Genomic DNA, 26,864 nt, shown 5'->3' with positions numbered 1-26,864 from the left:
AAGAAAGAATTGCAACCATCTGCTTGGATAGAGCATCTCTAAATCTAAACACTTTATATGACATATATTCTCATTTTAAGTTGTGGGGTATGTAATATCGGAACTTAATTTTCTCTTACTAGGTCAATAAAGTTCTCCGAAATCATAATATTAAGCCACATTGGATGTTTGCACTGGACAGCATAATAAGAAAAGCTGTGCAGACTGCTATTACAATTCTGGTCCCAGGTGAGTCATTCTTAATGCTCAGCAAATGTGTATCAGCTGATCTCTTTAAACATGCTTTAGAGTTGTGATTATGATGCTTCACTTACGATTTTGAAACCAGCAGCAGCCTTTTTCCAGTTCACTGTCTGTTTTGCAATTCAGAAACTAATCTGTATATTGTTCAAGCTATTTTGGAAAGCACCTTTCCACAATGTGTAATCTAAATGATTCTGCAACACGGTGAGTAGTAGTAGGTTAAGGTACTCTGGGACCTAAGTTTTTGAGGTGCAAAATGTTGCCTATTGCTTATGGTCAGAAGCTGTCTTAAAAAAAACCCTAAAAATAACAACCCCCCAAAAAACCTCAAAACCCCAAACCCTTGACTTGAGACCTGCCAAAACCAACCAAACAAACAGGTTTGCAGTGCCTGTGATTTGTGCATTGTATTTTAAATGTGGAATTAGAATGTATGGCTTCAGTGAGGGAAGGAGTCAGTTTAGATGACACTGTACCCCATTCTGTTACTTCTCTACCTACTTCCAAATTTAGTTTTCCAGCTTCTTCTTCTAATGCTGAAATTAATGGTGATATTTTCAAATATGTCGTTTAATGCTTTAAGTCAGAATGCTTACATTCCTGTTTCCTGCAGTGGGTTGAGTCTTAGATTATCAATAAGGAGATCTGCACAGTAGATTGAAAGTTACAGCTGTTCCTATTCCCCTTATTTTCCGTATCCCTAGCACAGCCAACAAGATATAAATAGAGTTTCTGTGTTACTTTCAGATCACAAAGAAACTCTGTCTTCTGATTAGAATGCTGAACACCTCTTACAGGCATGTACTTCATTGCTGTGTAATAGGAGTAACTGTAGAATTCCTCCTTAATAGTCTGTTCTTTCCCATACAGCTCAGTGTCAGCATTAATTGTAGGTGGTCAAGCTTAAACAAAAGCTTCTGTGCCCCATTAGTTTTCAGGCACTGATCATCTGCTGCTTCCCTAATTGCCTACCCTACTTCTGATTACTTTCCCCTGCCTTTGTCTCACTCTTTTTTATTTTTTTCTTATGATGTGGACATTTATCACTGGCCTTAACAATTCTAACAGTTATGGCATGTTTAGGGAATGGTACAAAGCCAATTTTATGCTGCCTGGTGGTGAACAATGGCAAAGAACTTCTGCATCCCACTAATAAGAACAGAAGTTCAAAGTAAATTCAGACGTATTTACCTAGCAATATTTGGGTAACTGCTATATAATAAATCTGCTTTCCTGAATTTAGAGGAAGCACAGCTCTGTTAATCTTATTATGTTCAGCCTTGAAAAAGGTGTGTAGCATTGAAATGAAAAGGTGAAATAGATCAAGGAACAAATGTTTCTTTTGTAAAGAAGAGAAGCATACTTGTTAATTCAGTTATTCAGCAGAAAGGGCATAAAGAAAGTGATTCAGGAAAAAAGTACATTTTGGTGAAGAGACTAGAGGGAGTTCTTAGCAGTAAGGAGTCACAATTGAAAGAAGGAAGAAAGATTTATATTAAATAGCTAGAATTAACAAACAGATGTCATTACAATAATAGGTTGTGTAGGAGTATCAGATCTTGTGCACATATCTTGCATACCTGGTAGGCTCTGGTAGGTAGTTTAAACAGGGAACAGAAACCAGGGTATAGCTTTATGTTCTTAGTTTTGTGGATGCGCATCATTACAAAACAGTGTTCCCTCCGATAAGTAGAAAGGAAGAGTGCTTTTAATTGTTGGAAGAGGGGCCTTTTTGTAATTTCCTCTCTATGTTTGGATGCAATTTTTTGGTGGACATTCTTATAATGATGGAATGCTAAATATGCCAGAACAGCAACAGCAAGAATACCTGGGTAGAAAAGAAATAATGGTTATTTGTTTAATAAAATGTTTCAAGTCAGGCACATAAGAAAATACAAACTACTGAGAATGGAATTAAGCAAAAGAAACTGCTGTATGTGATACTTCAGCACAATTTGACATGAAATGGTAGCCACATCTGGAATCATATTCATCCAGATGTTTATTTTTTACAGTTCTTGAACCTTCGATTGGCAGAATAATAATTGCATAAACAAAGGTGCTATGAGTGATCTTAAACCCCTAGAAAATATCTGTTCTCCTTTTACGAAAATTTCAGGTTTGTTGTAACCAAACTTATAGGATGATCTGTAAATAGTCACTTGGGTCTGCTTTTGGTTTAATATTCAACTAATGTTTAACATCTTTGGTGTTTTTTCTTTTGCTTATATCTTAACAGAATTGAGGCCGCATTTTAGTCTTGCATCTGAAAGTGATACAGCAGATCAAGATGATATAGAAGTTGAAGATCAAGATGAACAGCCTCAGAATCAAACCATCCAGCAGCCTTGCATTGTCTTGGAAGATGCAGTAGCTACCTCAGGTGTAAGCACACTCAGCTCTACGGTGTCCCATGACTCCCAGGCTGCTCACAGATCACTGAGTGTCCAGCTGGGCAGGCTAAAATTAGAGACAAACAGGTAAGTCTGGACATCAGGAGACAGGAGCACTAGCCTGCTTACAGCAGTATGTATTGGTTAGCTTTCAAAATAGATAAGCTGGAATACTTGTGACAGTGCCAAAATTCCATGGCAGTGTAAGTTGCTCCTTTTGATGATGATCCTTGCTTAGCTGTGACTGATCACTTACATGGTTTCATGAGTTTCAACAAAACCATAGTGATGCAAGTTAAGGTCAGACTTGATTTTAGGTGCCCTTTCAGGGAAGGTCTGGAAAAAACTGACTTGTTGCCAAACTTCTGCTTCTTCTCTCTTTGGTGTGCTCTGTATGGCTGATGAATGGTGTTATGTTTTGTTTCCATTAAGGCAGAACTTGCTGTTCTTTTCTATACCTATTCTCAGCAAGTGAACTCAAGCTAACAGACAGCCACACAAACTCCACAAGGAAATTGCTTCAGATTTGTTCTGTACACAAAAATCACTGCAAGCAGGATCTGTGCTTACCAGCAACCTTTTTATTAAATAAGTTCTTTACATCAGAGAAAGATGTGGAAAATAGGTGTTTTGTTTAAAAGAATAAATGAGCAATTTTTTTACAGAAATATATCTTGCAGTTTGTGCAAGTGAAAAGTGGTTCTATAAGGTTTTGTTGTCCTTTTAAGAAATGTCAGAGAAAAATCCAAATCCAAGTGATATTCTATGTATTTTGTTTTCTTTTCAATAAAATATACCAAATAGTCTGGTTAAAGTAGATATTTCACTTTTGCGGCATGTGATTTATGACACTGGATTTTCTACTGACCTCAGTACGTTTTGAATGTGACCTTGATAGAAAGAGAACTTGTCTTCAATAAAACAGTTGTTACACAGATAGAGCATTCTTTGGAGCTGCAGTTCCATTTGAAATTAAAATGTTATATTGCACTTTACTTTTCCCATGTGTCCGAGAAGGTCGCCATAATTAGAGTAGTTCATTAGGCTGTACAGTTTTTAATAAAGTGACAGTATTTTGGGGTCCTTATGTCACAATTTTTTTACTTGTGACCACTGAGAAATATTGTGATTGTCTTATTGATATACCTAAAGAAATACATAAATATTTTAGATTGACTCACTTTACTTCACAAGCTTGTGGTGGAGAATAGCCTCTGAAATAATCAGCTTGTAGAGGTACTTTTTTGCTAACACTTTGCTTCTGTAAATTTCTCAAATGCAAAGCCTCTGACCAAATAATCATATCCACATTCATGCAGAAATTTTGAATAAATAATACAAACTATTGTTTAAATATTTATGAAGACTTTACTGGCATAAGCAGCAAGCAGTTATCAGGAGAAAATAATGGATTATTTTATTGGCCCTGAAGGCCTTTTTCAACCAGAATAGATAGGCTAGGAATAAGTTGACTGAAAGGTGACCTGTCTGGACAGAATATAAGTTCTCTATGAGAATAATCAAGCTATGGGATAGTGTAGATGCACCAAGCAGCTCTGTTCCCATGCAGGTGGACTTGTTAAGCTTTGTTAGCTCAGGTGTGGAAGCACTCAAGTGCAAATATGTATCTGGTAGGCCTGCATGAAAGCAGGGCTAGATGTTTTTACAATGCAGTCATGTTTACCCCTGTGCAAAGGCAGGTAAGGGGCTTTTGTGGCACACAAATGAATTCCTGTCTTTCAGAAAAAGGTTGCAGTGCTCAACTGGTATAAATTTTTTAAAATTGGATACATAGATAAATAAAAGGAAACATGCAGAAATGGAACAGTTATTGCATAATTCTCAGGCTGCCAGAGGTTTCAAGAATGGGATGAAGATTCTGCAGTCCTTTCAAGGCAGAACTTCTGAAGGCTCAGGAGTCAATTATAGGTTTGAGTGTGCTCTTCATGTCCAAATTTTTACCAAGTTCTTGATAACATATCATTCACAAATCCTGCATTTTATTAAACCACTTTTCTAAAAGAACAAATTGCAGAAGTTTTACATACTAATTTCCCATTATATTATGACTATTTTATTTTGACCAGCTTAAATAGTGCTAGCCACTGAATCTCTCCAGGTTTCTCTCTGGGTTTGTATTATGAAAGAGGTCAAACATGAGTTTCAATTTACTTCTACTTGACATTCTCAGAAGTAATTGCTTAGGGGAGTAGGCAAGTATTTTGCCTCCTCTTTTCTCACTCTTAATATAGCCTAAGAGGACAAGCAGGCTATAGAAATTCCACATTTTCTACCATACCACTTGTTTAGTGGGTGAGCATTTATGTGGAGGGGGCTTCTGTATGAAAGTTTTTATCTTGATATAGGTCATAATCAATCTATAGCGAAAGAATATACCTTTGCAAACTGAAGAAGTCTGTCATTGTCTTTGTCAGGAAGGTTCCCATATTAGGTATAGTAAGATCTTTCCTTTCCTGAAAATTTGAAGCTACTGAAGGAAATGTGTGCTTTGTTCCCATTACTTCATAGGTTACTGGAGGAGTTAGTTCAAAAGGAGAGAGAATTTCAAGTCCTTTTGCATCAAGCTATAGAAGAAAAAGATCAAGAGATCAGGAACCTACAGCTCAGGTCACAGCCAATAGGTAAGTGAGAAGAATTTTTAAGGAAAAGTTTAATACTGGCTACAGATGAAAAAGTGCCAGCTAAATGTCTGCTCATTTTATTGAGCCAGTCTCAGTAAAGGTACTTTATGGTGCTGCTTCTGGTAGGGTTTGCTCTGAAGTAAGAATGTACATTGTGGAAGCAAATCACTGGATTTGTTTATCACAGTACAAGGAATGGTGTGATTTAAATATTTTTGTTTGTGATTATATGGAAGAGCTCATATCCTACTGAATAAATATTATTCCTGAAGAGGATAATCTAGTATGTTTAGATATATGTTCCTTGAATTGCAGACTGTTCCAATTGTTACATTGAAAGTTCAAGAGGATCTAATTGGTGAGATGCAAATAGAACTTAAACATTACTGAGGGAAGCTGAGTTTCCACCTGAAGAAGGTGGAAGTGGTAATGCAATTTGATATTTCTGTGTAATGTGGTTCTACGTGTTGCTTCCCAAAAGCAGCTGATCCTCAGTCTAAGACATTGCCTGTGCAGCAATTGTATGAGTTACACTGAGCAGCTTGGTTAATTAATGCAACAACCTTAGTGTAGAAACAGTGACACTGATGTGCCTTGTACTAGCAAAGTCATTTTCAGAAGAGGGCAGAAAAAACTGTGTGCGTCAATGTTCACACTACTTTAACTGTACCCTTAACCAAGTAGAGAAATTAATGTATAACCATCTATAATTTGTAATTAAGTGTGTTGTTTGGCAACTGGCATTTATTTATGGGTATACTGGTATTCTAAGCTTGAAGGGAAAGCTCGCTGAAGAAAGTGCTTGAGGAGTCAAAATGACAAGAGGTTGCTTTGGCAACACAAAACCTTGTCTGAAATATGCTTGTTCCAGATATTCCTGGATTGTCTGTCTGTCATCGTCATTCCACTGGCACAGGGACTGAAGACCCTGATCTCATAAACTGGCTGAGAGTTCATGGAGCTGATGAGGCCACGATAAACAAGGTAGCAATGATCCTATTCACTGCCTGGCACAGTTGCACTACATTATTGTGACTCAGTTTAAAAAAATGCCAAACCTTTTAAATTACTTTAGAACATTTTGAGAGATTAATTTGTTTTCAGAGGATAGCAAAAAGCCATGAATGTGGAGGCCTTCATAAATATACAGTACCATTAATAGTTCCTAAATCTGATTTTGAATAAAGCAACAAAATATCCTGGTAAATAGACACTCCTGGGTTTTCAGTGTCTTTACACACTGCAGCATTCCTGCTGATGATACAGGATACACGTTCACCCTTAGCTAACCATGCTATAGTGAAAAACTCTGAAGTAGATCAATCTGCTCTGCAGCAAATTATATAACTTTAGAGGTGTTGAGGATTTCAGCTAATTTAGGAATACCTGCATGTAGTTATCACTCCTACAGATCAAACCAAAGGTTCCTCCAATTCAATTACATCAAATTTAGATGCCATTTTTGAAAAGGTAGGTCTTAACTGTTTTCATTTCCTCATGGGTTAAATGTGGTATTACTTATGGTCTAATTTGTGTTCAGTGAAGTCTGTGATTCTGAGATACCAGTGGTAACAATAGCAATGGCAGTTGACAAAGATTTAACCTTCTGTTTTCAGTGGCAGGTGATTCTAGGAAAATGCGCTTAGGAATTTAAATAATATTTCTAACAAAATGTTAATTTAAATTTCTTTCTGTAGTTCTTGGCTGAAGACTATACCTTAACGGATGTTCTCTGCTATGTTACACGAGAGGATCTGAAATGTTTGAGACTGAGGTAATGCTTTACAGTTAAATGAAGTGTGTTTTGTAAGAAGAAAAATTAACCAGTACTAAGTCTCTATTTATTGCATTGTGTGCTATTAATTTTAAATAAGTAACACTTTGCACACACAATATTTTTTTCTTTGTATGCTGATACATTTCTGCCAAACAGCTGATACTGTTTAAATCTTAAAATAGGCTTTTTCTATTGATGGCAAAATTTTAAGGTAAAGCATTTACCTTACAACTGGAGACACCGGTTATACCATTAGAGCCTTGCTTTTATTTTAAAAAGTAGAGCTAGAAAAACTTTCAGTAGTTTATTATCATCATCAAACATGAGAAATGTTACTCGTGGACTGTAAGTAACACTACATTTCACCTAATTATGCCAGGTGTATAGGTCACCAACTTGCATCATGTTGGAAGTGAAATGTGGGTTATGCAAGTCCTTTGGACCAGAAGTCTGAATTCCAGACGGCAGGCATCTGCCAAGTGGAAAGATTGCCCTGTCCTTTAATCAGAAAAGGACTCTGTTCTCTGTTTGAGTAATGGATGTTGAATTTCCATCACCTTTGATCAACCTTCTCACTGAATATCATTGATCAAAACCAGAGCAAGAAAATCAGAAAGCACCTCAGTTGGAAGGCTTTCAGGCTAGAGAGTATCTTTCTTTGTGCCTGAGTGTCTTTATGATTTTTCTTTGCAGAGGAGGAATGCTGTGCACACTCTGGAAGGCTATCACTGACTTTCGAGAGAAACATGCCTGACACTGATATTTTACTTTGCTTCTCTGCAGAGATGAAAAGATTTCCTTTCAGCCAGAGCGGGTGTGCTGTCAGAAGGACTGTTGCACTTTAATCCAGTATTTGTTTACCAATGTTAAAAACACTGCAGCTTCCTGACTGCTTTTACTCCTATAATCCGTAAGGAATCTGTAAACAACCTGCAACATTATTTTACTTTAAATGTTTTTACATGCAAGTTTTTCCAAAAATTTTTAGAAAACATACACGCAAAAGTTATGAACTCATGAAATATTGTAGTTAAAGTAAGCAGATGTTAATTTCATGACAAACTGATGTAAGATTTCATGTAACATCACTGGAACAAAACCAAAATGTGACAACAACTTTTCCATTTCTTTGTAATATATCTCAATATTATCTGTAGTAGAGCTTCATAATTTCAATCATAATTAGATATTTTTCTTTTAGTGTGCAAGACCTAAAGGTAATTGTTTTTACCTACTACCCTACATAGTTTAATATTTTTTATTTTTGGTAATTTAAGTTCTATGGTGCATTTGTTTTAGAGTTGTTTATGTACTACTGAACTGTACCAGTTGTATACACCTGAACCACAGTAATGTTAGCTTGTTCTAAAGCTATCTCTGACACACACAATTGAAAATAAAAATAACCTAAGACTTACTTACTTACTTTTTCCTATATTTTTGGGCTTCTAAGATAATAACATTGGTGTGGAACTGGAAAATATTGGAATAAAAAAAAGAAAAAAATTCGTACTGAGTATCAAGAGAACCTTTCTGACACATCTTAAACTTACTGTGATTTGAGTATAACCATAGCATTGAATATTTTCTTCGTTTTTCTATTCAGTCTAACTCCTGTACTAAGAAGGCAAGACCAAACAAAATTTTTCTCTGGGTTCTGTACTTGACTTGAGAAACGAAAAGTCCTGCCTCCATGCTCTGAATAGTCATTGTGGCCTTTTGTTTATTTTTCTGCTTTTGTTTATGCAATGATTTTTTCTCACACTTTATGAAAGAGGGTGGTGGATGTTCCCTGTCCATCCACTGTCATTGTCGCTCCACCATTCTAGCACTGGGTATCAACTGATTCTTCTGGGGCAGCTGCAAAAAATTCCACTGTAGGTAAGACTTGCCTGGACAAGAAGTTGCTTCTTTCTTCATAAGCTTTGGTAACCAGTAGAAGGCTTATGTTCTTAATTTTTCAGGTCTAGCAGGTATTTTCAAAGAAAACTAATTTTTTTTAAACACAAACACATTGTCCTAACATGTATACAGTAACTTTTGCTGGCTAAAATGCAACAATTATGTATTTACAAAAATAAGATAAAGAACAGTTGATTAAATAATTTCAATCAGATGTTTTTACTCTGAAGATGTTTCTACTGATTTTTATGCTCACATGTATTCAACTCATTACAAAAACTTCACTGCATTTCATGAGAAACACAGCTACTGTTTACTAATTTCTACTTCTATTACAGCAGAAAACAATACATTTTCAAGGTAATTGTAAACATTAGAAAGACCAGTGTTGTGGAAGCTGACTTGTAAAACCAAAACTTAAAAAAGACTGTACCCACGGAGAAGTAACCCTAAGACAATGAACTTACCTAATTTGATTTTTTTTTTTTGGTGAAGCATGATCCTGTATTGGTTCAGCTTTGAAACCTCTGTTTTCATGTGGTATGACTGGAAGGTAATTGCACTGCTCTGTTTACTTGGAAAGCATGCAGCCTGTTCTCTATGACTCATGCTGCTCAGAAATGCCAGCTATGTAAGGGAGAAAGGAGTGTGATCAGGATTTCTGGTGAATGTCTCCATGAGACCTAGCCTGGTACCATCTGGGAATTAAATCCTGTAGTTATTTGCTGGCTTCACCAGACCCAAGGTGGCTTCTACAGCATTGCTCATCAATCAGTTCTGTATTCTCTATGGTGAGGCTCTGTTGGATCTGATCAATGCCCAGGCCATGTACATTTATGCTCCTCCAGCAATTCTGGTCTGATTGTGGTTCCCTGAGCAGCACAGCTAATCCATACTAGATCTGTGCACAAATGCTTATATAAGATCCCTACATCAGGCTACTTCATATAGATTTTACCAGATGTTACTTTTTACATCCTCAGACAAAACATGACATAATACTTTGGGATGGTGTGCATCAGACAGGTCAGCCTGGGATTCTTCAGCCTGGCTCCCAGAATATGCTGGTGGGTGGATGCCTACATGGACCACAAGTGAGGGATTGGAGATTACGTTAGTGTGGGATTTTGATAAGGGCAATATTTTGACCACAGGGCATACCACTGGATTTCAACTTGGATAACTTCTTAGTCCTTGATCAATGCTTTTGTAATCCAGGGCTCAAGTTGACTGAGAGATGCCTTTACATCTCCCTTAGCACAGAAGTGAAAACTTGACCAAGGCAGTGCTGATTTTGCTCTTTTGCACCTTTCAGCATAGAGCCCAGCCTGTTCTTCTATTACAGACACTCTCCTACCCACAAGCCACAGGGTGTGTTTATCACCCAAGTCACAAACTCCTTCTTTTAGAGCACAAATGGCTCTTGGTGCAACAACAAAATCTTCCCTTTCCCTAGAAGACCTTGTGCTCTGAACTTAACAGTTTGTGAAAGGAGGCTGCTCTGTGTGGTGGCTGAGGTTGGCTCAGTGCAAGCTCACCAGACTAAGGGAGCTGCCCATCTCCACCTGCTTGCCTGCATCCACAGCTGCATCCTATGAGTTCCCTAATTCACCCACCCTCCTTCACGTGTAATTCTGATGATTGGTGCTACCTACAAGCAGATGCAAAATTAAATGAGGTTTTGATACAGACTAGAACACTTTAAAGAGAAGCACTCTTATGACCCTGAAAAGCAGCATAAAGCAAGTTAAGGCAAGCTCATAGGAAAAGTAACAGGACCATGACCTTTAGAGAAGTGACTGATACATCGACAGCTCTTCACAGAGCGATTTTTTTGGAAGCAAGGCGTTGCACGCAGTTTTAAAACCGGCTGTTTAAGAGCACGTGCTGCAGGAACGAGTCTACAGCAGTGCAGCTCTTTCCCACACGATGCGGCGCATCGCCTGGGCTTGCGAGGCGGCCGCCACTCCTCCCACCCACTGTCGAGATGGCGAGCATCCCCAGACCTGTTGTTCCTCTCGGTGCCGATACCGAACGAGCTGTGCCAATGCGGCGGGAGCTGCTCTGAAGAAAGAAAAAAAAATCACACCTGTGTGAACAGCAGCATCTCGGCAGCCCGGGCCGCCGCGGGGGCCGATAGTGCGGGCGGCCGCCCCCGCACCGCCGCTGCCGCATCAGCGCCTCCATCCCGTGAGAGGCGGCTGCTCCCGGGCCGCGGGCGCCGGTCCCGCCCTCACCTGCAGCCGGGCAGAGCCGCCGGCGGGGGCGGGGGACGTGGCGCTCACCTGCCCCGGGCCGCGGAGCCGCGGGGCGGAGCAGCCGCGCTCGGCGAGCAGGAGGAGACATGGCGGAGGCCGCGGGCAGGAGTGGCGGGCGCCGGCGCCCCGCAGGTGAGCAGCTGCTGCGGCCGCCCGGTCGGGGCGGAGAGAGGGCGACGCGGATCGGATCGGACCGGCCCGGCCCGTGAGTGCGGGGGACCCTGCGCTCCCGGGCGGCTCGGGCGCCGTGCGGAGCGGGAGCGCGGCGGGGCCCGGGCGGCCTCGTCCGCAACAGGTGCGGGGGCGCTCCGCGGCCCGGCTGTGCGGGGACTCGGCTGCCTTCCCCGGGGATAGCCGCAGGGTCGGCCAGGGCGGCGGCAGAACCGCGCTGGTGGGGACGGCGCGCCCGGACCGTGCCCGCCGTAGCAGCGAGAGCCCTCCCGACCCCGTACAGGGCCGTCGGCGGGCCCGCGCCGTCCTTGCCGGGTCGTCGCTTGTCGTCCTGAAAGCTCCGCTCCAAGCGCTCGGAGCGCTGCCGGGTGCCCGCACGGCGGCGGGGCTAACGCGGGTGCGGAGCCGCCCGGTGTCCGGCGAGGAAGGGTTTGGGGGGGCGGCCGCCGGGCTGCGGGCTTTGACCGGGGCTTGAGGTAGCGCCGAGCTCCCGCACTAAGGGCGGGGGATACCCGCAAGGCGCTGCTAACGGGACAGGGTGAGGGCGCAGGGACGGCTCGGCTGGGTCAAGGTACCTGGGGCAGCGCCCGGCGCCTGCCGAGCGAGGCCCGATGCGGGGCCCGGGGCTTGGCTGCGCCTCTAACGCGGGCGGGCGGCGGGCTGCTGCAAGCCCTTGTTTCCCGTAGGGAAAGCGCGGAGATGCCCTTGCGTCTCCTCTACGGAGGGATGTACACTGCGAGAGCTTTTTAACTCGCTTTTATTTTGGCCCTAAGGGCGAGGAGGGTGCAGGGAGGAGATTTTGGCTTACGCAAGCGGATCGACCGCTGTATCCCTGTTGTAGGCGCGGATGCTGTTTGCTTTTGCTGCTTGCTGGACTGTGACGTCCGAGTCCAACTTTTAGTCCTCTCCTCTTTTCCTTTTTTACCTTCCTCCACAGTCCCATTTCACTCACCCTTTGCTAGTCTTTCTCTAACATATGTCCAAGTTTATCTCTAAATCAAAAAGTGAGCTTTTCTATCACAACAGCATATGAATAGGCCATATGGCTGTTGGCAGACTGATTGTGTTTCCTCAGTATAATATTTTTAATGCATACTTTATGTAATGCAGGCATGCAGTCACAAGCAATGATTGTGGACAGACCCATCCAAGTGCTGTCTTTATTATACATAGAAGTATAGTGGTTTTGCTCAGAAATCCTTACAAGTCACTCCCAGGCATTACTCTAAAGTTCAGCTTCAGAAAGGATGTGTGGTCTTATGTGTTTCAGAATTTGCAACTGCATTAACTTCATTTTCCATGGGAAGAATTGACTGTTTTTTGAAGCTATTTCTATTAAACTCTTTTTGAGTTCTCTACCTTACGTTGCTGATGATTTTTTTTAATTATATGAATTATCAGTCTTTTTCTAATTCCTTACTAAAACTAGAAATGAGCCAACAGGTGACATGTATTTTGTGTATGTTCTGTTTTAAAAGGATTTATGTCCCTAGATTTATTCTGAGTTTACTTTATAGTTTTATTTCAAGCTGCTGTGTTGAACTTTTACTCATTGGGACATTGTAGACAGAAGGATCTGCTTACATAAGTTCTTGAGTATTTTGAATTTAAATTGTTTTATGCTGTCAAAGTTCATTTGAAACTTCTTCGTGAGTGAAGGGTCAGAGTTAAACTTCTGTGAAGCTGTTTGTTATCTGCTGAGATCCTTTTAGGTCTCTTGAGTTATCACAGGGGCTGCTTTGCAGGTGTTCACAAACAGGAACAGCTCCAAAGCACATCAGGGATCTGCTCCATGGGTCTTTGGTCCATCCATGAGGGAGCAGATGTGTGTGTCTAGGGAGGGCCATGCAGATGCTTTGGCTGCCGTCTGCTCCTCAAGGGGAGCACCTGTGTCTGGATCCGGCTCCTCAGGAAGGTCAACATCCCATCTGTGTTTGGTGAAATTAACTGCTGTTCAAACTATTGCCTCTGAAAAAACAAAGCTCTGTGTGTGTGTGGTGTGTGGCTGGTTTGTTTCTTCCCTTGCCTCCTGTGGTTACACACATGGGCTGTCAGGGCTGATCCTGGGGAAAGCTTCAACATCGCCACAAGGGTTTTGCAAGATGTTACAAGTGGCTCCCTTTATTGGCAGATGGTCGGCTTAACTAGCTTTCTTTGGGTAAATGGCTTAATTATCAGGTTGAAGGGGTTGTTTTATCCTGCCATTCATAAATGTATAGATGGCAAAGTGAGTACAGTACTCAGGGGATATACTAACTTATACCAGCTAGAGTTTTTCAGTCATAACTACTCGAGCATCTAATAGTGCTAACAAGCTCTTCAGTGATTCCTGAGATGAGAAGGGCCCTCTTGTGGGGAATACCACACAGAAGCTTCTGAGGCACCTCATTTTATGGCTGCCCATCCATAAAATATAGGCACGTCTCTGCCTGTGAGAGTTCCCCACGCGTGCTCTGGGCTGTCTTGGCCAGCTCTGTTTACATGTAACAATTTGCTTAAGCTCTGGGATACCAGAGAGAGCTATGTGTAATCTTGCAAAGAAGCTTTAATGCCATCATGTTTTTGTTGTAGTTAGTTCTTTCTTATAAGTGAGCTTAGTATTACTCTGTACTTCTTGCAGCGAAACAAGTCTGCACTTTAAATGATGTCAAAGCCAGGTGGATTGTGAAACCTGAACACTTGAGATGATCACTCTTTAACTGCTGATGGGACTTTATATCTGTTGCTTGCTCATCCTGGTATTTTCTCCATCTGAGAATAAATCAAATTTCACCTGACTGTGTTAAATTCTTTTCTAACAAATGGATTAATTATTAGGGAAAATACAAAAGTGCAGAAAGTATACAGTGGTTGGGAGCTGAAGGCGTGCTCTAGTTCCCATGCTTCTTTCCCAGCCAACGTGTTTTGCTGGGGAGGATTTATACGACGATGTTGTGACACACGGGTTTTGTCTCTGGCCGGCTCAGGCAATTCATGTTCTTTCCAAGGGGAGCTGCTGGGTGCAGGGCACCGCTGGTCACTGTGGCAAGAGGAGGGGATGGACTATGCCCGTGCTCAGCCACCGGCACCGCGAGGATGTCCCGGTGCTCCAGCACAGGCTGCCGTACCGCCCGAGGGTCACTGGGGCGATGTCCCGACTCCTTGCGCTCACCTGTGCCGTGAACAGCGACTATGGGAGGGCCAGGTGTGAGGAAGCGGGGACTGCCGCGAGTGTGTGCGCTCACCAGTGCTGCGGGTGTTGAGGTTTGTGTGTGGTGAGCATGCTCTAATTTCCATCCACTATTATCTGAACATTAGTACGTTGCGAATCCTTTCTGTCTTTTAATATATAAATCGTGGATCTGCAATTCTTCACACACACACCCCCCCCGGTGAAAATCTATTCAAACTTTGAAATTGTATATCAGAGCATACGATTTTTGGTCCCACATTAACGGTTTTTGAGGCACTACTGAATGCATGGAAACTCAGATTTATAAGTACCTTGTAGAATGAATATTATGCAACTAAATTAAAATTGGGTTAAAATCCTCATAGAAGTCATCCCTCAACTTTAGAAAGCTGTTCAAGAACTGTGTCTTGGTATCTCTTATTGGTCAAGTAATGTCTGTGCAAGGATCACACGCTGTGGAAAAGTTTGGACGAGCCTTTGTATGTGCTTATTGTGTGATAGGAGTCAGGCTATTTTTCTCCACCCACCTATGCCCAGCATTACTAGTGTTAAAAAAAAAAAAAAAAAAAGTGTGTGTGAAACAAACCACAAGAAACACAAATTCAACAAGAATCTAACACTGTCCAAAAAAACACAAAACCCCACACCCCCTCAAAAAAATTCAAAACCAAAGTTACTCTAGACACACAGACACACAAAACTCCCAGAGGTAAACACTGCCCCCCCCCCCCCGCCAAAAGAAAAATTCTGATTTTATGAAGAATCAGGCCTGTTAAGTGATGATCAAACAGCTGGCTTATGTGGTACTTTCAATACAGAAATAGAACTTCTACTAATTTAGTTGAAGTAACATGCATTGCTGTTTTCCTTGAGCTTTATTTTGAAAAGAGATGTACTTATATATGTGTGGTTTCAAAATGCAAAAAGTTGTAAATTTGTAGTACTCTGAGATGGCTAGTATTTTATTTGCATGATTTATTATTATCCCAGATACACAAATTTAATCCTTTAGAGCTGAAAATTATTTGTGGTGTTAAAGGTAATTAAATGATCAGAGTAATAATTGCCTCAATTATGTAAATACCGTATAACCTTGCAACAACATACTTTCTTTTCCACTTGAAAAAAGTATGTGTTAGTCTACATCCACAGTGCAAGCCACAGTGTGCTGCTGCTGTTGTTGTGGAAACTCTTAGTGTATCCATCCTTCCTTCAGGAAGGGGATCCCCTCTATATGACTTCTGTCAGAGAAACTGCCAGGAATGATGGCAGAAAAGGCTATGTGTATATAATATTCTTTTTTTACCTTTTACACATGCGTGAGAAATGGTGTATTTGTGAAACTTGTTCAGGTTTAATTCTGCAGCTCTTCCTCAGTGTTTGTTCTGGAGTTATGCCATATTTGCTTTCATGAAAACAAGTAGGCTTTAAGGGAGAAAGCTTGAAAATATGTATTCTAGGAGATCTGTCAGAGTTCAAGGGAAACATCCATAAGTTGTCTGCTAAGATGACATGCAGGACTAGGCTGCCTTGCTGTTCAAATAAATGGACTTAGAAGGCTTGACTCTTGCTATTAATGAGGTTCTTCAGAGAGGTGGTGGAATGATTTGTTCTCCGGAAGGAGAGTCACTGTGAGACTAGTGAGGGGAGAAATAAAGTATTGATGTCTCCAAATACTCCTTGTCTCTCTATCTGAAACTCTGTTCTCCTTTATCCAAAAGTCCAGACATCCTGGTCATCCTCTAAGAAAGAGTTGGGAACTAAGATATCAGGAAAGCACTGGTAATTAACACAGTTCACAGGATTCCATCCATCAGATACTGTCGGTAATACAACAATGGAAAAAAATTAATTTGGTCTTGGCATATTGCCTTTTCTTTCATGTCCCTCTTTCTGTGAAAAAGCTTGGAGCCTTTTCTTTGAAGTATTCAAAATTAAGAGTAGGTGCTCTTAATTTGGAGTGCTTGGTTCTCTTGGCACATATAAAACCCAGGTATTTTAAAAAATAAGCTGGTGTTTTGTTTTTTGTTTTTGTGTGGGTTTTTTGTTGTTGTTAGGGGTTTTTTTTGTTTTTTTTTTAACAGACAGAAGCAGTGACAACATTGCCCTGGCTATTAGTTGTAGGGCAATTAGAATTCATAATTTCTGTCTTCTACAAATTCTTGTTTCCTAGTTTCCTACTGTCCTGTGAACTCCCAATTCCTTGCTGCTTTCCTTATTTAACTGACCATTGGTTGAAGTTACATGGTATGTTCTACTATAGGGTCTGATCCAATATCCTTCTGTTATATGTAAATAAAGTGTTGACTAAGAATGATCAAATATGTTATTGATTCATCATGGTGTGCCTTGTGCAATGTTTATAATTAGTCATACTATGCAAATCAATTTAATTAAAAAATGTGACAGACTTCTTAATGTAAGACTGGTATTTGATTGATTTATTGGTGTGTATGTGTGGAAAGTGTTTGTGGACGATGAGACTCTTGATTAAGTTCTTGATGAACTCCTCATGTTCATGTTCCTTTTTCTGCTGACTAATGAGTTTGACTGAAATAGGGCAGGGCTTCCAGCCCTCTCCTAAATTTTTCTATGCATGGAAATGCACATAGGTTTAGATTTCTTTGACAGAAGGGGAAACAGTTAACACTTTCCTTCTGTCCAGTCCCTTCTGAGTGGCTCTTAAACAGCCCTTGGTCCACTGTGTGGCACTGTGCATGTCAGGGGGACAGCAAACTGGGGAAGAAGGTTTCCCTTCTTATTCTCTAGCATTTTATATTCTTACTGATTAATTCAAGGGGCATTTTTTTCCTTCCAAGAAGGTGAAAAGAAGAAATCAATTATTATCTCAGATGTTTATATAGTTGTTTAAAAATAATTCAGTTCCTGCAGTAAAAATAATTGGCTGGTCTTTTATTATCTTGTATATGAAAGTAACTTAGAAACTTCTATAAAGACGAGGTTATTATATGTCATTTTTGGAAAATAAGAGGCAGAAGGAAGAGAAAATAGAGAGAAGCAGTGGAAAAAAATTAGGTGTTTGAGAAAGTGGCTGACTTAATGAAAGCATTGTTTTTTCTGATACAGTGGCTATTTTTGCTATTTCCAAATTAACTGTAACAAAGTACAAAGCAAGGTGTGGAGATGAATCCTGCCTGACTTTTAAGGCTAGTTTTTGTCCTAGATTTACATGCCATAGAAAAGCAGGTTTCCAGTCCTTTGATGCAGGGTAAATAGCTGTTTTCTTACATGAGTAGGGAAAAAAAAAAAAGGCCCTACTTTCTCCATCTTTTAGGCCTGACTTCCTGATTTAAAGCCTAGTGAAGTAGAAAGTAAACAGACATATGACTCCTGAAGAAAACTAGGAATAGATTGAGCTTGGAGTTTAGTTAGTGTATGTATATTCCAACATAGCCCTGTGAGGGTTAGGGAGTTGGAGTTAATGATCTTCATGGTTCCCTTCAAATTTGGGATACTATATGATCTATCACTGCCTATATTATGTACTTTTAAATGAGTTCTTAGAAAAAGCTTTTGACATAGATGATTAATATTGAAAATATGAAAATCTATACAAAATATGATTGTGTGTTTTGATAAGTAGGTATGTTGAAGTTTTTTTTGTTGTAATGTTTTTGTAGAACAGGATAGAAGATTTTAACTGAATTTTCCTGATCTTTTTTCCCAAGAAAGAAACATTTGGAACCTGCTTCCCAATGGAACCCTATTGTTTCATGCAGGGAAAACATGAACATAAAAACAAAATTCTATATCCTTTATTGTCATAAATATATAAGATATATACCTACCTTGCCCTGAACCTCTCAGTTATAAGCAAATAAAAAATAACAGTGAAATAGTGGCAATCTGTAAAGGAATGTATACAAAAATTATATATTTACTTGATCTATTTCTTGATACAAAATACATGTAAGCTGAGGGGAAGCTTTCACAAGGCAGGGGCTGTGGAATGTAAAGTTATGTGCAATTCATTATACTCTAAATCACAGTAACGAGCTTCATGGACAGTTTGGGTATTTTACAGGGAATTAAAAAATCCTGTCAATGAAAAAAAGATAGCAAATCTAGAGCTTAGCCATGGTGACTGGCTTTAACTTCCTTTTCATTTCATAGGTAAAGATATCAAGTCTTAATACCTGATGGTGAAGTAGAAAGATCATACAGTGTGTTGTCATAAATATTTACATTTCCCATATAATGATATAATGATTTAATTGTCCTAATAGTCCTTGTTCAAGCTGCTCTTTGACTGTTGCATATCAGATGATGTTTTGTGCAGGTAATTATACCTGTAGAATCCAGTGGGTACAAGTAGTGTGTTTAAGTGTAATGGTTTGTCTGATAATCAGTTTGCAGGTGTTGTAAAAAGGAAAACATAAAAATGACCTAGTGCCCTCAAGACACACAGTTGCCCTCACTCCATCTCTTGAGAGTCTCACTCCATGAGTAAGAGAACTCAACTGTGATTGTTTTAATACACAGGATGACTAATGGTTAGAGGGGGGAAAATAATCAATAATAGGGGTTATGTAAGAAAACTGTTCCTTTTGTTTTGTTGTTTTTTGGGTTTTTTTTTTTCCTTTTTTTTTTAAGCATTTAACAGCTTTGTTACTAAAATTATCCACCCCTTTGTTCCCTCGGGGGAATGTTGCTTTCATCCCAGTTTTCACGTAGATGAGACAAGGCTGAAATAAGCAAAGCTTTCCTTCTAGGAATACCTCAGGAACTTCTTTTTCTTTCCTAAACTAGTGGATTGAGGAAGGGGGGCTTGTCAGTACAGTCTTTTATGCAGTGCTGGTACCTTTAATATATGTTTAATAGTATTTTTAGGAATGTTTTTCAGAAAAAAATAAATTGCCCAAGTGCGTAAAGTTATGGAGTATATTTTATTATAATAGGTGCCTTTTATATGTAATGGGTTGCATTTTATTAGGCATTTGGAAACATGCTGTGAGCTGGCATAGTCTTTAACCACAGGCACCTTGAAATAAAATCTTGCTGTGTAAGCTGAATGTGCTGTTGATACTATTCCTCTGTCACCTCTGCATCGGTAAGTCAACAGGAAGAAATATGTACCAATACCTCAGTTGCCTATGTGTCATTGCCCAAATCCATCTGCACCAGCCCCTGCAGCATCAAACTTCGTTATGACTACATTTTGTACAGAGGGCAAGTCACTCTTATGGGTGTGGGAGATCCTGCAAGGACCGAGGAAGTAATTCTCAGTCCTGTAGCTGTTCTGCATGACTCCTTCAATAACAGGGAAATGGAGATGTTGAAACAGTAAGCATATCTGTAAGCTGGGAAGCTGCTCCAGTCGGGTGTATTTTTGTGTGTTATACACTTCTTACATGTTTTGAAGGAGTTTAGCAGTCAAAAGCAATTAAACAAAATTTTTAAAAGGGTAGAAATCTTTACTTAATGACTTAAAGCAGTGAAACGGGGTGGAGCAATATTTAATGAAGTTGCCATATAAATATTGTGTTCTGTTCGTTTTGTTCTGTTGGCAAGTCTTGGCCAACAGTATGAGAAATTGTGATGTTACTTGTCTTGGTTTGAAAGACAGGTGTGCAGTACTAACTACTGTCCACTTTCTGTGGCAATGTGCATTCTGTTAGGTAGTGTTTGTGGGAGGCGTTAAGTGGATGGAATTTGAGGGATGAAGCTGTTTCTCTTTATGGAATAAAGTAGTTTTACCTGTATAAACGCCAGAAGGCAAATTGCTGAGCCAAAGAACAGCTTGTGTTAGAGCTTTCTTCCTTGCTCTTTTGTCCACACCCTGTAGTACAAAGCGTCTCTAACTGCAGGCAGATGTCATCACGTACAGCTTCCGTGTACGCCCAGAGTCCGAGGTGTAGCCAGGCGGAAATACATCTTAGAGGTGGGCTCTGGACTCGGTTCAGAAATGGTGTCCTCCTGCAAAATGCTTCTGTTTTGGCCGGGTGTTGTGTGCCTGTGCTGGAGAGGGAAGAACGGTGCAGCTGAGCCTTCAGGTGGTGCTGTATTCTTCTCCATCTGCTGTGATCCCGGCTCATGAGCCTGAGATGTGCAAGAACAGAGCTTCCCTGCCAGCTGAGCATGTAAAGAGCATCCCAGGCCACTGTGGCAGTCAACATAATTCGTGTCATAAATTATGACCCTCCTTCAGTTTTGTTACCTGTGTTATTGACGTGATCACATACATCTGTATAACTCGCAGTTTTCAACGAGCCACCTGCAGACTCGTTAGCTAATGTCTGTGCCATCTTGTGGCGACTGATCAGGTTACACCAAGATTCCCTTAAAAAAAACCCAAACAAACAAACAAAAAAAAAAACAAAACAAAACAACCCTGAAGTGAGGAAAAATAATGTACTTTTAAAATTATAGAGTGATTCTAGCTGGCAGTTTTTCTTTGGCAGCGTTTTGAAATGGTGAGCACACACTGAATTGAGGTGGAAGCGGATGAATATTAAGGTGTCTCTCAGGTGAAATAACCTGCATGTTGCATAGTAGCATTTGCAGCTGTGAAGGATGGAACATTCAGATTAGAAAAGTTGTGAACAAGCATTCTGTCCTAAATGGCTAAAGAAAATCCAGAATGCCAGCATATGAAGGAAAGCAATTAACTAAAACTACCTGGGCTGTTTGGACTTTGCTCATTTTGCGAGTGTATGTTAAAGGTTGGTGCTGTCAATTTAATAGTGTGGTACAGAATCTTCAGAATTTTGTTGTCCCGTGTTGTCCACACAAGCTAGAAATTCTCATTTTTGCGCTTTCCCATGTGGAAAAGAATGTTCCAACACCTGTCTGTAATTGTGGGTGTATGCATTCCTAATGCAAAAGGTATGTACTGCATAGGAAGGTGATTCAGGGGGTGGGGGAGCGGTGGCACACACGACACCCAGCACATGCAAATATAGAAGAGGACTCATCCTTATTGTTTTAGGTTAGGCTAAAATTTCTAAACATGAATAAGCAGAGCAGCTGAGCAAAAAGCAGGTTCATGCCTGGAGCCTTCCAGGCTTCTTTTCGCTGAGTGCTCATCTGCTTGTGCAAGTGCAGCTCCATTCTCCCACTGCAGGAGAGGAGGAAGGAGCAGCCCCTGGTGCTTCCAGCTCTCCACAAGAGACAGCGTTCCCAAGGCCGGCTCTCTGCAGCTGAGGAGACAGCACTCATAGACCCTCCTTTGATTAGGATGTGTCCGTGTTGTCAGGGCAACTGTTAACAGCGGCAGATCATATTTTCTCCTCTTGTATTGTGTGCTGAATATTTTAGTGTGCTGTAGCTGGAAGAAGGTTGCAGGGAAGAAGGTGCTGCTGCGAGGAACCTGGAGCTGTGGGCTGGGATCTGATTGAACAGGTTAAGACAGCAAAGAGCAGCATCCAAACCAACGTGCTTTTAATTAGGGCTCTTCTTCAAGGAGGGGAACGACTGCAAGCCTTACGCTGCCGACTGGATGTTGGTATTTGTCAGCTGTTTGCATACTGCTTATCCATAGGGGATCTGTTACAAGTGCTCAAATGAATAGACAGCGTTGCAGCTAGCGGCTAATCAGGGGCTGGAGTTCCTTACTTTTTTTTTAATAAGCAAGAGGCAACAGCAACATGCCTGGTTCAACTACTGCCCTCCGACAAGAGAGACTGAAGAAAAGTCCCAGGCCAAATCCCCCAGGTTTATTCACTATTAATGAAGAGGATGAGCAGCAAAAAAACGGGAATTCCACAAGACTGAAAGGTATGTTGCTGTTCTGCAGTGTGGTCAGGGCTGCCTGTGGGATATGCTGCACAGCAGTGCTTTATTAGCTCTTGTGTGTGCTACATAGTCTGTAAGGGACTGGTGCAGTTTGGCAGTTCATGTTGGCACTCACAGATGTGCTGTGCATGATAGGTGAATTTAAATCCCCTGGCTTGTTATGCAATCAGCTGCTTTGGCTATGAAGAAAAAAAATACAAAAGTACTTTTTAGTTATTAATTACATTTCTTCTGGTAGGGATAATGATTCTGAATCAGAAATACATCAGTGAGTTTCTGTGTGTTTACTTTGATTTCTGTTTAGTCTGGCTAAAAAACTGTTAAAAGCAAGGGCAGGCTTGGAGAGTACAGAATGCAATACCTGCCTGTTATAGAAGACAGCTTTGCCAAAGACAATGTGAAACTGTCCATACTTCCATTCATGTGCGGGAGGGGCAGTGTGCCTTTGGCAGAGTGTAGAAAAATACACATTGTTCAAATATGCTGACTTTTATAAGTCTGACAACAGAACAAAACAGGCAGAAAACCCAAACACAAACCCAACAAATTGTTAAAGAAAAATATTTAGGGTGCTTAAGGTAGGTAAGCAGTGGTGGCAGAGGGATGCTGATGGCCATTGATTTATAGCAGGTCTGTCAAGCCACTATCTGTCTTGTATCATGTAATTCCTGTTTCCTACATGGATCCTAGTATTTAAATTCTCTTAGTCTGGCAGGGATTCTGCTACTTAAAATTGTGACTGTAATTTTTTTTTTTTTGTGCTCAAGTGACTCTGTGTGTATGAGCACTCCTTTTGGGGAGGAGGGAAGGGATGGATTGTATCAGTTTTTGTTTACAAAACAAATGTTAGTTTGTAGCCTCAAGACACTGTTTTAAGTTTCAGTTATTACCATTCTACCATGTAACAAGAGAGGCTAGAAAGCATTTAAATAGCAAATTTATAGTATGTGTATTTATTAGAGCTGAATAATTTACAGCTGACTGATTATTTTCTTTTTCTGAAGGAAAAAGGTAGCTAGCTTGTTAGCTTTTACAGGCAAATTTAGAACTCAAGTTTTGTTGTTGGGGCTTTTTTTGAGTTTGCAGCTTGTACTTTTTTTTCTCAGAATGGTAAAAAACCTAACCAGTTAGAGCTTCATGATAAAATATATTTTGCTAGTCATTGTTAATGTGCCTATTGTGTTAGAGTCTTGTGTACACCGTTAGCTGCTCTTCCATGTATTTGAAATTGCCCATATAAAATGGAGATCCAAACTCTAGCATGAGGTTACTGAGTTTTTAATGTTTCAAGAAGCATAGTACTTTCCTTTATCACCCCACGGATGGTTTCCAGAGTCAACAGTCCATAAAGCTAAAAATCAATAATTTGCCTGGTTTTGTTCAACGGCAATGCTAGTTTCCCAGCAGTTTGTTTACTCAGCTTCTCTTTTCTACTTGCAAGAGCTATATAGATGTGCTTATCTTTCGTCTCTCTGAGATTTGATTTTTAATTGTTCCTTTATTTTTTCTTGTTGCTGTGAAATGCAAGCAGATGCATGTGCACAGTAGCACAGATAGCAAGCAAACAAGTTCACGTGGTTTTAAGAAGATAAAAAATTGTCAGCTTATATTGACTGTTCCTGGTGAGAAATAATATAGGAAATGGCACAAAATATTCTGGGACTATATTCATTTGCTTTTCATTTTACTAAATACTTAAAATAGCTCATAGTGTCTCTAGAGCAGTACACCCTTTGCACAGTGACGTGTGTGGGTAAATAGCGACGTTTGTACATTTGAATGCTGTCAGTCATTGGGTGGGTTAGGCTGCAATGCCTGCTGATGGAGAATGCATGCACTCAGGGTGCTCTTCTTCTCATTTGCTCCAAGTAAGGTCACTCCAGTGCAGCTCTGACTGGGTGATGGACCCACATGGGGCTTTTGTGAATCTTCAGTGTCTTTTGTCTCTTGCTTCTTTAGAGAATTTGCCTTGTCTTCGTTCTTTACCTGTTGTTTTTGCTCAGCAAACACATGCAGCTGCTGAGATGTTTAATTTTTATTTTTTCTCTCTAGCACATTCTAAGTCAGTGTCATCTTTGTGGGAGATGGGCTAAATGTTGTCTTCATCTGCAGTTTCTATACCTATCTTTGTACAGCAGTTTAAAACCCAAGAGGCCTTTAATGCATCTGATACTCCAAAGTAAAGAAGTTCCTTCCTCCATTAAGAGTATTTGAATATCATCCCAAGGTTTTAAATAATCAATATTTTCATCGTTCAGGTCTTCTCAGACTACTAAGGCTTGATTAGACTTTTTATGAGAGTTGTTTTGTGATCTGGGAAACAAATATGTATGTGCATCTTAAAGTGGCTGGCCTTTGTGAGGTTTTCTGTAAACTGATTTTAGTGTTGGCCATTCCTTTGCTTGTCTGGCTGTCTGCATTCTAATTGGAGGAGTCTGGTAGGCAAAATGAGTTTGTTTCTCCAGTGAAAACAAATAATGACAATGTTAAGGATTTTTCTTTTCAGTCTGGAGGTATTAAAAGCATACAGTGACCTTTATAGCCATGAACTCCCAATGTTTCCTTTCCTTTGATGTGAACTATATTTACTGCTTTTTCAACAAACATTTGAACTTCCATTCCTCTTCTTGGCTTTGTGACAAGGCCTGCATATTTTTTATATATCTGTATGGTACCCACTATTTCAGGGTCTTGAGGTCCTGTTGTGTAGTAGAAGAGTGCAAATTAAAATTACTTTGAATATACTTTTTTACCTGTATTAACAGTATTTATTCTTTTTTCCTCTTATACACCAATTTTGCTGCATAGTGCACTCTTCAAATACAATTTCTATGGGTTTACAGAAGCTTATTTTGCACTTGAATTGCTTTTTGGTTTAGTTACCAGCTTTCCCGCAGTCCTGCAGCTATATTCACAAAGAAACCAGACAAAACAGGGAGAGAATCACACACTTAGCAGCCTCAATGTTTCCTTAAAGCTTGTGTAGTAAAACAGATATTCTTTCTGTGGCTGAAGAGTGTATGTGGTTCTGTATGTAAATCACAAAGATATGACTTCAATTAGTGTTTAATTACAGGTATCTATCCTGTGTGTGTGAACTTCAGCCTCAGCCATTCCTTGAATTAAGGCACGAACAATTCAATCTGCCTTAGGATTTCCCTCCTCTGCTCTGTTAATTTTGTGTACTTTGGATGTAGTTTTAAAATCTTACTCGATTTTATGAAATTTTAAAGTGATGCCTCCTCTCCTCCCTCTTAAAAGGAGTACCTTCTCAACTGTTGATAATGTCTTTCTAAAACTATCATTTGACAAGGCTGGAAGAGCAATGCTCATGCTTCTCAGTTATGGATTTGAATACTTAATAACTGAAATAATTATGACAATTGTGACAAATTAATGAGAAGTCTCAATTTAGCAATGGAGTCCTTCACCATCCTGCTTATTTAAAACTGGTCAAGGGAGGGTACCTCTATTCTGCTGATTTATATAAAGCTAGACATACATGCTGTAGCTTTCTGAGCAGTAGCACTGATTCTTTGTCATCTTGAAAACAAGAGGAGGGCTTTCTTCAGCCCTTTGGTGAATGACAGTGATGTCAGTGATCACCAGCAGATTTTGCCACTGTTGTGGCTGGTAGTGTTTGTGCATACTGCTCATTTCAGATGAAAGGTTTGTTCTTCCAGAGAGATGGAGATTTCTTATGACTGTTTGGGGGCTTAGTTGCCATGTTGTGCATGTATTAGTGAAACATATATTTCTTTTTAGACTCAGATTGCCAAACTTTTAGTTCAGTTGTTGTCTGTTATTGTGTATCTATACCCAAAGCAAACTTAAGGTAACTGAAAGAAAAGGGAACTTGGCATCTTCAAGGGCATTAAACTGATAGTCCTGGAAACTGAAACTGTATACTTACAAAACAGGTATTGCATGGGGTGTGGAAGTGTAATTTTATCCCACGCTGCAGAGTCAGTGCCTCAGGCAGGATCCAGAATGACAGCAGAGTCTCTGGCTTTCACCACACTTTAAACCAGCAAAACTGCCTGGGATGGTGGTTCTCAATGAGGCCTCTTGACGCTGGTCAGGAGGCTGACCTCTGGTTTGTTTGGGGCAAAACAGTGAGCAATTGTTAAAGGCTGATGAACTGGCTTACCAAAATCAAGTACTGGAGGTTTTTCTGACCATATGTAGCCCTATCTTGCCCATCTGCATTTGAGGCATAGTGAGTGGAAAGAGTGGATGAAAGGAAGGGAAGGAACCAATTCTCATTATGATGTTGGTTGTGTAAAGGGGCAGAACTGAGAACCCAGACAGTGTGGTCTGGCATCCTGCATCTTCCAGTGAGTTCTGCTAATGTTTCTGTGCACTTCCTGTCTGTCTGCTAGCCAAGGCTAGGAGAAGAGGGGTCCAAAAGTATCTGATGCGTCTGGACATTTATTTACAGAATCATGGAAAAAGGTGAGTTGGAAGGGACCTACAAAGATAATTGGATCCTAGCCCATCACAGGACCATCCCTGAGAATCACACCACGTGCCCAAGAGCATTGTCCAAAC

General features: G+C 40.4%; 2 protein-coding genes across 5 annotated transcripts in view; both read left to right on the top strand.

Moving 5' to 3' along the window:
• The window catches only part of MAP3K5 (mitogen-activated protein kinase kinase kinase 5), a 97,919-nt gene extending 89,447 nt beyond the window's left edge, over positions 1-8,472 (top strand). The window contains exons 25-30 of the mRNA XM_014879028.2: positions 123-228; positions 2,483-2,723; positions 5,166-5,278; positions 6,150-6,262; positions 6,976-7,052; positions 7,749-8,472. Of these exons, the coding sequence (XP_014734514.2) occupies positions 123-228; positions 2,483-2,723; positions 5,166-5,278; positions 6,150-6,262; positions 6,976-7,052; positions 7,749-7,809 (711 nt within the window). The 3' untranslated portion in view covers positions 7,810-8,472. The remainder of the gene's footprint in view (positions 1-122; positions 229-2,482; positions 2,724-5,165; positions 5,279-6,149; positions 6,263-6,975; positions 7,053-7,748) is intronic.
• A 2,661-nt stretch (positions 8,473-11,133) lies between these two features.
• MAP7 (microtubule associated protein 7) overlaps positions 11,134-26,864 on the top strand; it is a 108,027-nt gene continuing 92,296 nt past the window's right edge. The window contains exon 1 of one of the 4 annotated variants that reach the window (XM_088161640.1): positions 11,134-11,347. In XM_088161640.1, the coding sequence (XP_088017766.1) occupies positions 11,302-11,347 (46 nt within the window). In that variant the 5' untranslated portion in view covers positions 11,134-11,301. Of the gene's footprint in view, positions 11,348-21,551; positions 22,296-26,864 lie in introns of those variants that run through there. The other 3 variants (XM_088161641.1, XM_088161639.1, XM_014879031.2) reach the window with 3 other exon arrangements.

The sequence above is a fragment of the Sturnus vulgaris genome, chromosome 3 (assembly GCF_052056855.1).
Source record: "Sturnus vulgaris isolate bStuVul1 chromosome 3, bStuVul1.hap1, whole genome shotgun sequence".
In the NCBI taxonomy this organism is placed as follows: domain Eukaryota; kingdom Metazoa; phylum Chordata; class Aves; order Passeriformes; family Sturnidae; genus Sturnus; species Sturnus vulgaris.
The sequence above is the reverse complement of the archived record's forward strand: the minus strand, read 5'-3'. Positions and strand labels throughout refer to the sequence as shown.